This window comes from Lepisosteus platostomus, chromosome 5, assembly GCF_059453375.1.
Source record: "Lepisosteus platostomus isolate fLepPlt1 chromosome 5, fLepPlt1.hap1, whole genome shotgun sequence".
Taxonomy (NCBI): Eukaryota; Metazoa; Chordata; class Actinopteri; order Semionotiformes; family Lepisosteidae; genus Lepisosteus; species Lepisosteus platostomus.
The window spans coordinates 15,150,100-15,166,283 of NC_142615.1; the positions used below are offsets into that span (position 1 = coordinate 15,150,100).

The 16,184-nt window shown below is 44.9% G+C and overlaps 1 protein-coding gene across 9 annotated transcripts; it reads right to left on the reverse strand.

Moving 5' to 3' along the window:
* Nucleotides 1-3,488: 3,488 nt before the first annotated feature.
* LOC148663978 (class I histocompatibility antigen, F10 alpha chain-like) lies at nt 3,489-14,333 on the reverse strand. Of its 9 annotated transcripts, none has more exons than XR_015936450.1 (9): nt 12,637-12,719; nt 10,966-11,032; nt 9,795-10,055; nt 9,067-9,336; nt 7,127-7,405; nt 5,267-5,388; nt 4,982-5,078; nt 3,852-4,541; nt 3,489-3,742 (listed from the first exon to the last, which is right to left on the reverse strand). XR_015936450.1 is itself a non-coding variant. In XM_088631444.1 (9 exons), the coding sequence occupies exons 2-9, from the start codon at nt 11,018-11,020 to the stop codon at nt 3,695-3,697; spliced, it is 1,188 nt and encodes a 395-aa protein (XP_088487570.1). In that variant the 5' UTR covers nt 11,021-11,032; nt 14,175-14,333; the 3' UTR covers nt 3,489-3,694. The 9 variants fall into 9 exon arrangements, 8 of the variants coding, with proteins under 8 accessions (XP_088487570.1, XP_088487569.1, XP_088487571.1 ...); XM_088631444.1 differs by lacking the exon at nt 12,637-12,719 and adding an exon at nt 14,175-14,333 and having other exon boundaries at nt 4,486-4,541; XM_088631443.1 differs by having other exon boundaries at nt 4,486-4,541.
* Nucleotides 14,334-16,184: the final 1,851 nt, after the last annotated feature.

A 16,184-nucleotide genomic window follows, 5' to 3' on the forward strand; every position in this document is an offset into this window, starting at 1 on the left:
AATTTCATGTCCTGATGCTGGGGTGACTGCAAGCCTGTCTGTCCAGGCCAGAGTCCGACTGCTGACAGCAAGAGTAACTGTACTGAGAGGCTTTCAAATAAAACAGCCACACTAGGAAACTCACATGTTCTAACGTCAGAGCTCTAACTGGGACTCGTAATCTAGATGTGAAAAACAATTAATTAAACACATCATAAATACTGACAAGTACTTTATAAGTTTATCAATGTCTGTTACCTGTGATAGTGAGTGGAACAACTCCAAGTCTTGTCACACGACTGTCTTTCCTCCTGTAATAACACCCATACAGTCGCTCATCAGAGAAGCTTGTGCTGCAGAGTCTCATGGAGAAATTCCCCTGTGAGACTCCCTCTTTGGAGATGTTAACCCTGAGCTCAAAGCCAGGGCCAGGGTAGACTGTTTCATGACTGAAAACCACCACGTGTCCTGACTTGTGTCTCCACAGAATATCGATCTGATCACTGGAGTTTCCAACAGCTGCTGTTCCATTGCAGGGCAAGACAACGCACTCCCCAAATCTCCCTGAGATTGGGGTATCTCCAGAGACTGGGCGAGAGAGGATGAAGAGGTTATCTCTAAATAAACATAATACAAGACACTTCATCTTTGTCGTAAAGTGTGCAGAGTTCAGGCAGATTACCTGTTTAGCTATTCAGCTGACACTGTGATTTGCTCAGACAGCTGGACATAATAATATTAAATAGCTATAGCTCTTTTCTGGACACCCCACTCAGAGCTCTTTCCAGAGTGTTGAAGCCAGTTCAGAGAGGGGGGTTATTAGGAGGCCATGATGGGTAAAGACCAGGGGAAAATTTAACCGGAGTAACACCCCTATTTTTTTGGGACCCTTATTGTTTCTAAGAGAAAATAAAATAAATGACTGACATGCTGTAAAAGAAAACCAAGTTTAACTGTGTGGACAGTGTATGCATCCTGCACGACGTCTTTGATTTAAAGCAATACTTTTTGTCATGCTGCCATCGTTAAGAATCACAGTGTTTCATGAGAAAATACTGTTGTTATTTAAAGTTGTTGGGTGTGTAGGAACTCCATTTTAATTGGTCTTATTAAAATGACATCTGGAAAAATTAACTACTAAGCTTGGTACATGTCACTCAACAAATACAGGACCTATAATTAAATTTAAAAACAAGTAGGTCTAAGCTTTACCGTCAACAATCAAGACAGAACATAAAACGGCATTCGAACTTAAAATATTGTATCGACCGCGGGTTTCGGTACGGAACGGAGCAGGCGTGGGATTCAGGGAATGGGGTTGAGCAACACATTTAATAACTCGAATCGAGAAAGGTACACACACAGGGACAGGGGTTTCAGCGCTGCACCTACACTAACATACACACACACGAAGGGAAGAGACTATATCCCAGCCTCCGTCCCACTATATACAGTCCAGGTGCTGTTCTCAGCCCGCCCTGCGTGGCGCTACATTGTAATACATGTTACATGTTTCACGTTCTTTATGGAATTTAAATACAATTTAAACCCCACCCCAAAAGTACTAAAAGAGGGAGTATTATTAAAACATTTGACTTATGAATATGAAATTTACCCAAGATGACTAATAAATTCATTACTGTATAAATAAATGTTATTTTTTCGAATTTCCTGTTACATAGTACAACAAAATATCAAAATCCTTAATATAAAATCTCAGTATTCTATATTTCCAGAGAATTCCCATGACGTGAATTGAATGTGCTCTGTCTGGCGATCTCTGTCGCTAAGGTTGGCTCAAGAAGTAGCCAGTTTAAGAAGCACTTAGTGATTAACGAGTGGGTCGGGGAGCACGTAGATTACGAAGGATTTAACGTTCTACTTTAGTTACGATAGGTTTTGGGAAACACTCGTAAATTAACGATCGATCTTAAGAGCAAGTTTACGATGTTCTTAGCGCTACGATGCTTTCGGGAAACTCACCCCTGAATAGTCAGCTTTTGCTCATGGTAATCTCCAAGTGTAAGTTACTGACTTTAAGATGGAAACAGAGGAGATCATATTAAATAGGGATGAGTATGAGGCTAAAAGCAGTCTCACACAGTGCGTGTAGCTTACTTATTTTTGTTTTTGTTTTTTAACCAAACCTGTAGTGTATCTTTTATATTTAGGCCAAATTTACAAAACATTTACAAAAAACATTAAAAAGTAAATCCCTCCATCACTTTATTTAGCCCTTTGAGAAGGAGTTAACTGGTTAATTTGTAACTGAAGCCGGTGTCAGCTAGAGGCACAGATGAGGCTGTGTCTTCCTGTGTGCAGTCGGCCAGAATCTAGTGAGTTTGTTGTCCTGGTTTGTGCTTCGCTCTGCTCTGAGCTCGACCGCCTAGTTTCCCTGCGGTCAGTGTGAGCCCTGCCTGAGCACAGACACCTCCGAGAGCAGCCAAACTGCACAGCTCCTCTCTCTGTGCTCATAGTTCACACCCCTGAGCTACTGCAGGACCCTGAGTCTGGGGGTCTGTACTGTCTCAGCCACAAACACTTCCTCCTACTTCAGAGGGACCAGATGAACAGCTCAGGCGTCTGCTGTCACCCATTAGAAACTGCTTTTTCAGTTAGTGAGTCTGCAGGTGACTATTCATTAGAACCATTAAACACTTTAAGCTGTGGTTTGATTTGAGGACGGCACTGACAATCCTCAAATTCTGTGGACACAATATTACACAAGACATGTTCTGTTTGAAATCCTTTACACTTGTTGGAAGAACTGCAGTTTTTCGGTGTAGCTCACTGATCACAGCTGTGTCTCGAGAGAAGCCAGGGTATCGGCTTCAACAACAGGGCTGGGCAGCATGTTCCCCACCCCCACCCCCCTCTGTGTAAAGAAGAGCCTCCTGTCCTGACTGGAGGCGCTCACCCAGCTGTGTCTGGAAAGGAGCCAGGTTTTCGGCTTCAACAACAGTGCGGGTCAGCTTGTTTTCCAGTGTTGCATGTGTAGGCACTGACAGAATCGGTAAACCCAAACAACGGTGGCGATAATGAAAATACTGTGCTTTAATCAAGGTTGACGACCAACCCAGCTCGTCCAGACATCGCTGTGAGACTGGTCCTCCCTCGTCGTCCTGCTGGTGACTCTCCCTCTCTCTGCCCTACTGTCCTCCGGCTGCATCTCCTGTCTCTTCCACAGAGCAGATCAGTGTGTGGCTGTGGTCCCCAGGACACGGTAATCAGGGAATAGGTCCGTCAGTGCAATGTGTAAGAGTGTAACAGGTTAGACCCACAGCTGATGCCGGTCAGGTGACATTTACAGAAGCAGGGCCTGCGCTGTAAACAGTTCAAACAAAGGACGATTAGAAGAATTCCTGTTTTAAAATCTCATTGCCACAATTGTATTATGAAGATGATAATCTTGTAGGTGTAAAAGCCTCCTATTTTAAATGAGATGGCACTCTGCATTCCAGAAATATATTTCACAATACAGTTACATAAGAGGAGAATGCATCAGGTGGCACAGTTTTTATATTTATTTATATTGGGGTTTTATGCACATTGTATACATGAACAAATATTCTATACACAGTACAGTATGTTTCAAACTGAGAGGTGATCAGTGCTGCTGCTTTCGTTGAGTTTGAGTTCGTGGGTCCATTTGAGGGTGCAGAGCAGAGAGAGCACAGTCCACTGAGTACAGGTCTGAGCTCTGCCAGAGAGCTAGTTATCTTCGAGCAGTGACAAAGCCTGCATTCGCATACTGGTCTTCTTCCTGGAAACAGGCAAAGAAACACAAATCAGAACATAAGTTACAAATGGGAGGTCTTCATTAAGCCCAGGTAGCGCTGGTGGTTAGCCGGTCAATGATCTGAGGATCTCACCCAGCTGTGTCCTGAGAGAAGCTTCAACAACATGGCTGGGCAGCTTGTTCCACACTCCCACCACCCTCTGTGTAAAGAAGCACCTCCTGTCCTAACTGGAGGAGCTCATCCAACAGTGTCTTGAGAGAAGCTTCAACAACATGGCCGGGCAGCTTGTTCCCCACCCCCACCAACCTTTGTGTAAAGAAGCAGCTCCTGTCCTCAGTTATACATGTACGTCCATGCTTTTTGTCAGTTACCACGGGCTGAAATCTTGAGTCTTGGAGGAGACTGCGATGTTTACACTTGTTTACATTTGTCCACACTTTTTTTTACCTACTTATCAATCATGTTTGGGAAGAAATGCGACAGGAAACATTTTCTCTTCCTGCTAGCCACCATCAACCCAACTGCAAAACTAGAACACTCCATAGTCCTTCAAAGAGGTATTTTTTTAAAAAAAAGGTTGTTTCCAATACTTATACAATACAGGGTCACGGGGGGAGCTGGGGTCTATCCCAGCATGCAACAGGCACAAGACAGGAGTCTTGACAGCATTACTTCTCAAAACCTGCAGTGGGGAGATGCTTCACAGTTACAATAGTTTCTAAATTCGAGGAGACCTACAACTGCCTTATTGAAGGAGCTATTATACCTGCACACATCTCTGCTTTTTCGCTGGGGTCGGACTAGACTGGCCATTTTCTGCACCTGTTCAGAAAAAAAATTGCTGTTTTGGTGAATTGATCATCGCAGGACACAAAGGTATTGAGATTTACGTAAAGTTCTGCTATACCGCTTGAACTTGACCTCTGTTGGTTTAAATGGTATTTCACTGTAAGGCAGACTTGCTGAAAGGCATCTTAAGCCACTTCTTGTCAACATCTGAACTGAAGGTTCATAGTTTTATAACCAGATTGCTTTGTAAGACTTTTTACAGCAGCATTAATGTTTAAATGACACTTACTCGTGATTGTCTTTGGTCAATAATAGTTTGATTTTAGTCATTGTATATGACTATTATACAGCTCTTTGATTTAAAAAAAATAAACCTTATAATAGTAATAATCGTGTTCCGATAAAGTTGAGATTCTGTCTGATTGCTGTTCTTGCAGTTACAGAGCAGGCTGAGAGTATGAAGACTCGATGACCTGTTCTTTGCTGGAAGAGACAGAAGACGCAGCCGGAGGACAACAGGGCAGAGAGAGGGAGTGTCACCAGCAGGACGATGAGGCAGGACAGTCCAGTCTAGGGCGGTGTAATGACAGTGAACAGGTGAAAGGGAAGAGTCAGGGGTGGGAAAGAGGGTGTCACAAAGGCAGAACTGCCAGCCTGTGGTGAGAGAGACTCCGAGAGGGGAGACAAGTATTCATGCAGAACATCCTCTTCGCCATTAGAGCTCAATCTATTGCAATTCAAGAGCCCCCGTCTCTCACCTGTTTTCGCTTGCTCAGTCCGTATCCTATCATGGACAGCAGGCACGCAGCCAGGACAGCGATCCCAGAGGCCAGTGCTATCTTGTGCCACTGGGACGTCCCATCTCCAGCACTGCAGAGTCCTGCAATACAGCACCGACACACTGCGTAAGGAACAGAACACTGCAGACATGCCCTGACCCCTGCAGAAGAGTACAGTACAATATGCTGGAGCTTCTTAGTGTCTAACAGTGTGTGATATAGTATAATACACACTGATCTGCTCCAGACTCACCCCAGTGTGTGATACAGTATAATACACACTGATCTGCTCCTCTATCACCCCAGAGTGTGATATAGTATAATACACACTGATCTGCTCCTCTATCACCTCAGTGTGTGATACAGTATAATAAACACTGATCTGCTCGAGTCTCACCCCAGTGTGTGATACAGTAAAATACACACTGATCTGCTCCAGACTCACCCCAGTATGTGATACAGTGTAATAATCACTGATCTGCTCCAGCCTCACCCCAGTGTGTGATACAGTATAATACACACTGATCTGCTTCAGACTTAAACCAGTGTGTGATACAGTATAATACACATTGATCTGCTCCAGACTCACCCCAGTATGTGATACAGTGTAATAATCACTGATCTGCTCCAGTTTCACCCCAGTGTGTGATACAGTATAATACACATTGATCTGCTCCAGACTCACCCCAGTATGTGATACAGTGTAATAATCACTGATCTGCTCCAGTTTCACCCCAGTGTGTGATATAGTATAATACACACTGATCTGCTCCAGACTCACCCCAGTGTGTGATACAGTATAATACAGACTGATCTGCTCCAGTCTCACCCCAGTGTGTGATACAGTGTAATAATCACTGATCTGCTCCAGCCTCACCCCAGTGTGTGATACAGTATAATACACACTGATCTGCTCCAGACTCGCCCCAGTATGTGATACAGTGTAATAATCACTGATCTGCTCCAGCCTCACCCCAGTGTGTGATACAGTATAATACACACTGATCTGCTTCAGACTTAAACCAGTGTGTGATACAGTATAATACACATTGATCTGCTCCAGACTCACCCCAGTATGTGATACAGTGTAATAATCACTGATCTGCTCCAGTTTCACCCCAGTGTGTGATACAGTATAATACACACTGATCTGCTCCAGTCTCACCCCAGTGTGTGATACAGTATAATACACATTGATCTGCTCCAGACTCACCCCAGTATGTGATACAGTGTAATAATCACTGATCTGCTCCAGTTTCACCCCAGTGTGTGATATAGTATAATACACACTGATCTGCTCCAGACTCACCCCAGTGTGTGATACAGTATAATACACACTGATCTGCTCCAGTCTCACCCCAGTGTGTGATACAGTATAATACACACTGATCTGCTCCAGTCTCACCCCAGTGTGTGATACAGTATAATACACACTGATCTGCTCCAGACTCACCCCAGTGTGTGATACAGTATAATACACACTGATCTGCTCCAGTCTCACCCCAGTGTGTAATACAGTATAATACACACTGATCTGCTCCAGTCTCACCCCAGTGTGTGATACAGTATAATACACATTGATCTGCTCCAGACTCACCCCAGTATGTGATACAGTGTAATAATCACTGATCTGCTCCAATTTCACCCCAGTGTGTGATATAGTATAATACACACTGATCTGCTCCAGACTCACCCCAGTGTGTGATACAGTATAATACACATTGATCTGCTCCAGACTCACCCCAGTATGTGATACAGTGTAATAATCACTGATCTGCTCCAGTTTCACCCCAGTGTGTGATATAGTATAATACACACTGATCTGCTCCAGACTCTTACCCCAGGTCAGTGTGACGCTGTAGTTGGAGCTGTGATGAGTGACAGTACACTTGTATTCCTCAATCTCACTCTCTCTGATCTCCACACTCTTCCTCAGCTGATAGGTGGCGTCTCCATTGGGTCTGAGCCCACTGGACCACATGTCCTGTCCCTCGGTCTCTCCAGCCCTGGACAGACTGACCTCTATGACTCCAGGACTGAAGCCAGTGACCAGACAGGACAGAGAACAGTTCTGTGTGTCTCCCTGACGCTTGGAAGAGACAAACACCTGAGGAGAGACTGAGAGGGAGACCAGAAGCAATGTTAACACACTGAGAATTAGTGTGGACACTGTGCAAGGCGAGGCGACATCAATGCACAGACAACTTCTTCTGTGGCTCCTTTCTGTAAACCTTTACAACCACAACATGTCATTATTAGACAATTATACAAATCAAATCATTATTAGACAATTATTACAAATCATTACCTCTTTGTCTGTTGGAGATCACACATTGTATTATTATTACTGAGAGACAGGCTCACTGTTCCTCCAGCTGGGAAAGGAGATCACACATTGTATTATTATTATTGAGAGACAGGTTCACTGTCTGTTCCTCAGGCTGGGAAAGGAGATCACACACTGTATTATTATTATTGAGAGACAGGCTCACTGTCTGTTCCTCAGGCTGGGACAGGAGATCACACACTGTATTATTATTGAGAGACAGGCTCACTGTCTGTTCCTCAGGCTGGGACAGGAGGTCACACACTGTATTATTATTATTGAGAGACAGGCTCACTGTCTGTTCCTCAGGCTGGGAAAGGAGATCACACACTGTATTATTATTGAGAGACAGACTCACTGTCTGTTCCTCAGGCTGGGAAAGGAGATCACACACTGTATTATTATTATTGAGAGACAGGCTCACTGTCTGTTCCTCAGGCTGGGACAGGAGATCACACACTGTATTATTATTATTGAGAGACAGGCTCACTGTTCCTCAAGCTGGGACAGGAGATCACACACTGTATTATTATTATTGACAGACAGGCTCACTGTCTTTCTCAGGCTGGGAAAGGAGATCACACAATGGATTATTATTATTGAGAAACAGGCTCACTATTCCTCAGGCTGGGACAGGAGATCACACACTGTATTATTATTGAGAGACAGACTCACTGTCTGTTCCTCAGGCTGGGACAGGAGATCACACACTGTATTATTATTATTGAGAGACAGGCTCACTGTTCCTCAAGCTGGGACAGGAGATCACACACTGTATTATTATTATTGACAGACAGGCTCACTGTCTTTCTCAGGCTGGGAAAGGAGATCACACAATGGATTATTATTATTGAGAAACAGGCTCACTATTCCTCAGGCTGGGACAGGAGATCACACACTGTATTATTATTGAGAGACAGGCTCACTGTCTGTTCCTCAGGCTGGGACAGGAGATCACACACTGTATTATTATTATTGAGAGACAGGCTCACTGTCTGTTCCCCAGGCTGAGACAGGGGATCACACACTGTGTTATTATTATTGAGAGACAGGCTCACTGTCTGTTCCTCAGGCTGGGACAGGAGATCACACACTGTATTATTATTATTGAGAGACAGGCTCACTGTCTGTTCCTCAGGATGGGAGAGGAGATCACACTAGGACTGGAGTACTACAGACACGTCCTGTTCACACAGAATCACACAGGATTCACATTCACACAGACACAGATGCATACTCATACACGAGCCAGTTTCCCATAAGCCAATTTACCCACCAGGGAGGAAACCCACACAAACATGAGGTGAACATGCAAACTCCACACAGATAGCACCCCAGAAACTGCACTGTGCCACCCACTCCTCTGCACATGGGGGATGTTTTTACAAAACTCCTTGTGCAGAGCTTCTAGGGGCATTTGTCTCCTATTGTATCTGATATCTCTCTGTCTCACCTGTGTGGTTCTTGTCTATTGCTCTGAACTCCAGGAATCTCTTCAGTGTTTCCATACAGTCAAGCTCCAGGAAGAATCTTGTATACTGGTTTTTAACCCTGTTCTGGTTCCAGTCCCTCTGAGTGTCCTTTGCCTGTAGGGAACTTGCTCTCCAGATCATATTGTCCACCTCAAAGGACAGGAAGTCTTTTCCATTGAAGCCGTAGTGATCAAACAGAGACACACTCCCATCATCCCCCAGTCTACAGCCTCGACACCTCTGGAGCACATCTGGAGAGAGAGACCGAGGACACTGACACACACAGAGAGAGCGGGGACAGTGACACACACACAGAGAGAGTGGGGACACTGACACACACACAGAGAGAGAGTGGGGACACTGACACACACACACAGAGAGTGGGGACTATCAGACACACACAGAGAGAGCTGACACACGCACAGAGACTAACACTACAGACGCACACTCCCATTATCCCCCAGATCACAGCAAATCTGAAGAGAGAGAGAGACCGAGGACAGTGACACACACACAGAGAGTGCAGGGACACTGTCACACACACACAGAGAGACAGAGGACACTGTCACACACGCGCACGCGCGCACAAACACACACACACAGAGAGCGGGGACACTGACACTGACACAGACACACACACAGACACACACACAGATACACACACAGATACACACACAGAGACAGAGGACAGTGCGGAGGACTGACTGACCTTTCCCCATGTTGCTCCTCTTCCTCAGGATTCCCTGCAGCCTCTCCCTGTTCTCCGTCTCCTCGAGCTTGTAGTCGATGTCTCTGAGGCCTGCAGCTCCGCTGGGCCAGTGGCGGGTGCGAGTCTCTCTCTGGGAGGTGCTGTTCCAGTGAGAGACCGTCTGCTGGTCCAGCACCCTGGAGATCAGGAGCTGGGAGAGGAGCCCCGCCTCCGACACTGCTGTGGAGGTGTAGACCAGCGAGTGGGAGCCCGAGGCGCTCTCTGTGTGCGGGGGAGTGAAAGGAGAAAGCTGTAATGCAGAAGGAGACCACCAGCGCCCAGATTCCTGCTGTTACTGAAAATCAGACCCAGCCGGGTTCGAGCGCAGCTCCGGGGTGGGAGCTGGGAGAATTCCAGGTGGCTACTGGGATGTTCAGGATTCATCCCTCCACTCCCAGTTACTGAAGCTGCTGCTCAGGAAGATCTTAAATCCCTGCTGTGGGTGGTGGAGACTCTCCGCTAATAACATCCAGCCATCGAACAGCGCTCTCCAGTACAGGGTCATAGTGGAGCTCGAGCCTATCCCAGCATACAACAGGTACAAGGCCAGATACACCTTGAACAGGACACCAGTCCATCACAGGACACCAGTCCATCACAGGACACACACACACACCCTGGACAGGACACCAGTCCATCACAGGACACACACACACACACACACACACACACACACACACACACACACACACACACACACACACACACACACACACCCTGGACAGGACACCAGTCCATCACAAGACACACACCCTGGACAGGACACCAGTACATCACAGAACACACACACAACAGGGCTAGTTTTCCCAGAAGTCAATTAACCCACCAGCATGTGCTTGGACTGTGCCAGGGAAAACCATGGAAACACCTGGGGAGAACATGCAAACTCCCCACAGACAGCAGCCCCAGGTCTGGAATTGAACCTGGGGCCCCAGAACTGTGAGGCAGCAGTGCTGACCTACTGCGTCCCACTGTGCTGCCCTCCTCTGTGAAGACCGACATTACAGCAATGAAGACGAGCTCTTCTTTTTTTTGGAGGGGACACAAGTGTGACCCCACCCTCTCTGATCAAGGCTCCAGAGAGCAGACCCAGAAGGTTCCCCATCAGAGCTGCTCCAGTGTCGACACTCACCTTCTCCAACAGACCGTATCAGGAAGACTCCCAACACGATGAAGAAACTCCACATTGGAGAAATGGGCTGAAAAAAACAAACAAACAAAAAACAATATTGAGCTGGATTAGAATGTAATATGACCCTGATTATCATATAATCTGAATTGGATCTGGATGTAAACTGAATGGGATTAGAATGTAATCTAAACTGGTTTGGGATTCATCCAAAGTGAATTAAGATACACCGTGAACTGGGTGAGGATGATGTACCGTACGGACAACAAACTGACATCAGGATGTAATTTGATCTGGAACAGGTTTAATATCTGACGCCTGACTGTTTGCATGTTATGTTTAAAGGGGAGCATCCCATAAAATCCCATAGACACTAGTCCATCACAAGACACACACACCCTGGACAGGACACCAGACCATCACAGGACACAGACGGACACGAATACTCTCAGTCAGACCAGGTCCAATTTTCCCCACAAGCCAGTTAACCCAGAAGTGTGTCTCTTATCTCCCAACTCTACACAGACAGGAGGAGCATGTGGCTGCAGTTATAAGGACTCTAGTCTTGCAGCTATAAAAGACACGTTCACTGTAAAACACGATTCAGTGTGAAGGTTTCCGAAAGTCCAAAAAGCAGACCTTCCCAGGGAAAATGTCCATTTTATCTCAACGCTCAGGAAGGCAATACAGTTTTATTGACGCAGTACTGCAAACAGCAGTTCAGGCTTTTCCTGTGTTACAGGATGGAGGACATCATGTAACTGCGTGACATCACATCGTTATAAATCATTAGAGCAGACTGAAGTTTATCCGCATGATAGCTGTCGACGCGTCTCGCTTTAGTAGATGGGGCGAAACACATGCGGTTGTACGCGAAACTTGCAGCTGGGGTAGTGTAACAGGCCACCGAGAGCAGCAGGGAATCGTAACTAGTACCAAACGGACTTTCAGTTTCACAAAATAAGTCATACGACTGCAGTGATTTTTGCCGGCTCTTATTTCAGATATCAGGCCCATTGTCAGCACTGACTCAATAGCGAGGGTCGGCTGTTACAGGGATCGAAGTCCAGCGATCTGTGAAATTGGGGCGTTTTTTATGAACTACCACAGGAATAACATGGGCTAGGTCAGGCACACACCGCTGGCCATGATCCTGATAAAGCAAGCCTGCCACCTACAGACCTGAAACATTGATGTAGGAGCCTGTGATGGACTGGTGTCCTGTCCAGGGTGTGTGAGTGTGTGTGTGTCCTGTGATGGACTGGTGTCCTGTCCAGGGTGTGTGAGTGTATCTGTGTGTCCTGTGATGGACTGGTGTCCTGTCCAGGGGGTGTGAGTGTGTGTCCTGTGATTGACTGGTGTCCTGTCCAGGGGGTGTGAGTGTGTGTCCTGTGATGGACTGCAACCTACAGACCAGAAACAGGGATGAAGGAGCCAGCAAAGAAAACTGGGAAGACTTCCAGCAGGGCTGTGCATGAGCACACCTCAACAATCGCCTTCCACTCTGCGTCCACTGCCACAGCCAAGTGTGAACAGCCTGGGAAAGCCCGAGGGACACCAGTGTGTGTCTGTGTGTGCAAGACTGGGATCCACGCTCATGACTCGACTGGCTCCTTCGCTCTGTGCCCACGTCAAGCCATGTCTGGGGTCACCCAGACTCACAGAGAAGCCTACCAGCGCCAGAGATCAGTCCATAGATCAGCGTCAGTCCAAACGTGTTCCCCGTTCCTGTTGTAATACACTGTTCATTTATTGAGAACGTGTGAAACCGACACTACTTCAAGGTACGTCTGAGGACTTCCTGGTGGCTTCTCTCAATAAATGAACAGTATTTTACAATTAGACTCTTACGTCGGTGCTTCATTCAATAAAATCAATTTCAACTGGAAAGCATCTTTCGTTTTGGGGATTTGAGTGGGGGAACATTTCTCATTTCTGTTTAGCAAAAAGACTGACGTTTTGCGCAGTAGTAGGGCAATTAATTTAAGTCTGATCTATTAGTTACAAAGGCCCAATGCAGTATTTATATTAGCAGAAATAAATAGGAATGGCAAAACCCACAGTACAACTGACATGTTCTACATATTACAGCGAGTTAAAATTCACACATCGGGTCCAGATGGTCGAGTATTTGCATATAATGAACAAAAGGCAACGTGCAGGTTACAGGAATTGTAAGACAGGAATTCACTAACATCGGCTTTCCTCTAGCTGGAAACTTACAGAAGGGCTGCGGAATATTTTAGGAGCGGTTGGACAATTGTGGAGCTGTATTATATTTCTAACCCGATTCCCTGTCTTCTGGGAATACTTTAAAAGGAGACAATTAAAAATCCGGTTCGGTGACCGTTTTCCCCGTTTCTGGGTTCCTGTTGTAATTGTAATTCTGCATCCAACAAGAGAATTTAAAATGGCCTTAACAGGTTCAGCCTCGCCTTTGCCCGCTGGTTTTAAGGTTTTAAATTCTGGCACGGCGCGGGTTAATATAAACTGTTATTTTTCATCGTTTCCTAAAGCTTTTCCACTGTCTGTCCGGAGCCCTGCTGAAGTCTATGAGCTGCGCATGCCCTTTGCATTTCCTCTTACTCTGTAAGGAGCGACTCGTTAAAAAAAAATTTTCACAACATTTCACAAAGTACACGATGCCAAATATCCCGATGTGACACTGATTTTTAAATCGCAACACCTTATTTCCGTTATTAAGGTGGTGCTGATTAAGTTGTGGTTAAAGTACGGCTATTTTGCACTTTAATTCTACATACGCAATTGTTTTTCCAAACTGAAAGTAAAAGTTTGGCTAGCTTCCGCTGTTTAACACAGAACTACTCCAAAGGAAAAAAACAACATATATTTAACGCCAGTCTGTCATACCCCTACCCCCCAATGTAAAGCAAGCGCTATACATGTGAAAATATTCACTTTTTCCATGTTCGTTTAGAAGAAAAGACTAGATGAGAGAGTCGTCATTCGGGCCTTCCTGTTTGGCAGTTAGTAGCTATTTGATCCAAATATATCACCCAGCTGTATCCAGAAGCCAGGATATCGGCTACAACAACTTGAATTTGCAGCTTTTTTGCACGCCCCTACCACCCTTTGTGTAAAGCAGCGCCTCACGATATCAGTACTAAACGCGCTGCCCTGTAGTTTCCCCTTGTTGGCGACACATATTTAGTCGGGAAATACCTATTTATAGAGAAAAACAGCTCACAAACCTCACTTCATTGCAACTTCATGCCCGTAAGCCGACAGCTACCGCCTAGAAAGAAAACTTGATGAAGGCTGTCCTGAAAGCTTTCAACTTTAATTGAAAACCGAATGCTGTCAGCGGTGCTCGTCTGTAACCAGAAACCATCCTCCATCCAGCTGCTGGCGCCCCCTAGGATCCAGCTGTGAAACTGCAGCGAGTGACACTGTTGAAAGTGGCTAATTCAATCCAGGACGAGTTTATTTTCAAAAACTGGAATTCAGTTTTAAATCGTTCTTACCAGGACATAATCGGCTACATTATTGTATTGTTTCGTGTTTTTGGGGTATCATACGAAAAATAAGATGTTAGTGTGAGAGTTTGAGCTGTACATATCAGTTGAAAACGCAAGGTGCTATATACAATCATAATAGGTACAAAAATACCTAGTAATAAAAGAGTCATGAATGCCCACAGATCAAGAACAGTTATCTTGTATTGAAGTTACAGGGGGTGACTATCCTTAAATGTGTTCGTGTGTGAAAAAAAAATGTACTGGAACAAATAATAGGTTTATTCCATGCTGAAAAAAAGAAGAGAGAAAACACAACTTTCGGCCTTGGAGCCTTCTTCAGGTGTGAGAGAGACAAGACACAGTCTGTGTTCTTAAAGATGGTTTTCCGAACTCATACATCAGAAAGACTACCGAAACCAAACTTATTCTGCAGCTAGGATCACACCTTCCCCCTTCTCTTAACGACAGACTACTATTTTACTAAAGTTTCTCCATTCATTGGAAGTTTCATTTCACACCTCTCTATACCTATTCTGACTTCACACCTCTTGACTGGCCTCTCCTTCTGTCTCCTTCTCCCGCCTCCCACTCCTCCTCCCTCCCTGCTTTTGTTCTCCTGCTACATTACCTTTGCCTACTGCCCTGTCTCTCTCACACCTAAAGAAGGCTCCACGGCCGAAACGTTGTGTTCTCTTTCTTCTTTTTTTCAGCATGGAATAAACCTTGTTCCTTTGCAGCCTACACATGCTGACGCAGCTACCCACCTGAAAAAATATGTACTGTACTACTAACAAATTATACCGCTACATTTGGTAATAAATTGTAAGTGTTCTCTTGCACCTTGATAACCTATGGAAAAAAAATTGAAAATATCTGAAATGAAATTTGGAAGAATATCGATCGTATGCATCAATGTTTAACACTTCGTAGGTGTTGTAAGGCACGCTGAGGTCAAAAGTGTCCACAAAAAGTAACGACTCTGTCAAAGAAAATAAGTTATTTTGTGAAAAATGAATAAATGAATTGATGGTACAGCAAAATTGTATAAAATTCCGAATTAAGCGCAAGACCGTGGGCTAAGTGGAAGTACAGCACGGCCGCCATTTTGTCGCCAAACCCAGTCTCGCCTCAGGGGAAAGTGAGTTTGCGCCAATTGTGACACGACGTAGCCCTTCCAGCTCACTAGTTATTGTACTGCCTAAAGAACTGTGATGTACGAGTGGATAAGTACAGAAATGTTTCAACGTGATCTGCACGCAGAGATAACAAGTAGTATTTGATGACAATATGTTTAATTAAATTCAAATGGACTCATTCAATCGGCAGTCTGGTTAAATTATCTAAAACATGTGTGGCCGTGTGTGTCGCTTTCCTAACAATATATATACTGTATACAGAAATACCTTAGCAAAATTTGCCTTGGTTTAAAACATGCCTCATAAAAGTTTTGTTTCCAACTTTTGTCAATTCGGGATAAGACAGGCACTGAAATTATCTCTGCTTTGGGGTCTAAAGGATTATGAAGCCTGACAGTTCATAATCATTTATCATTTCAGATTCTGAACCAAAAATGTGTGTTCAAACAAGGTGCCATTCCTACAGTTTTTGACCATAAAAAGCAAAAATTAAAAGAGAGAGAACGCAATGAGAGGGTGATATCAGTGCTAGCTAGAAAAATAGAAAAACAATCCCAAGTGATTTTTACCATGTTTATGTTTATAACCTAGGTTTAAGTGCATTGAA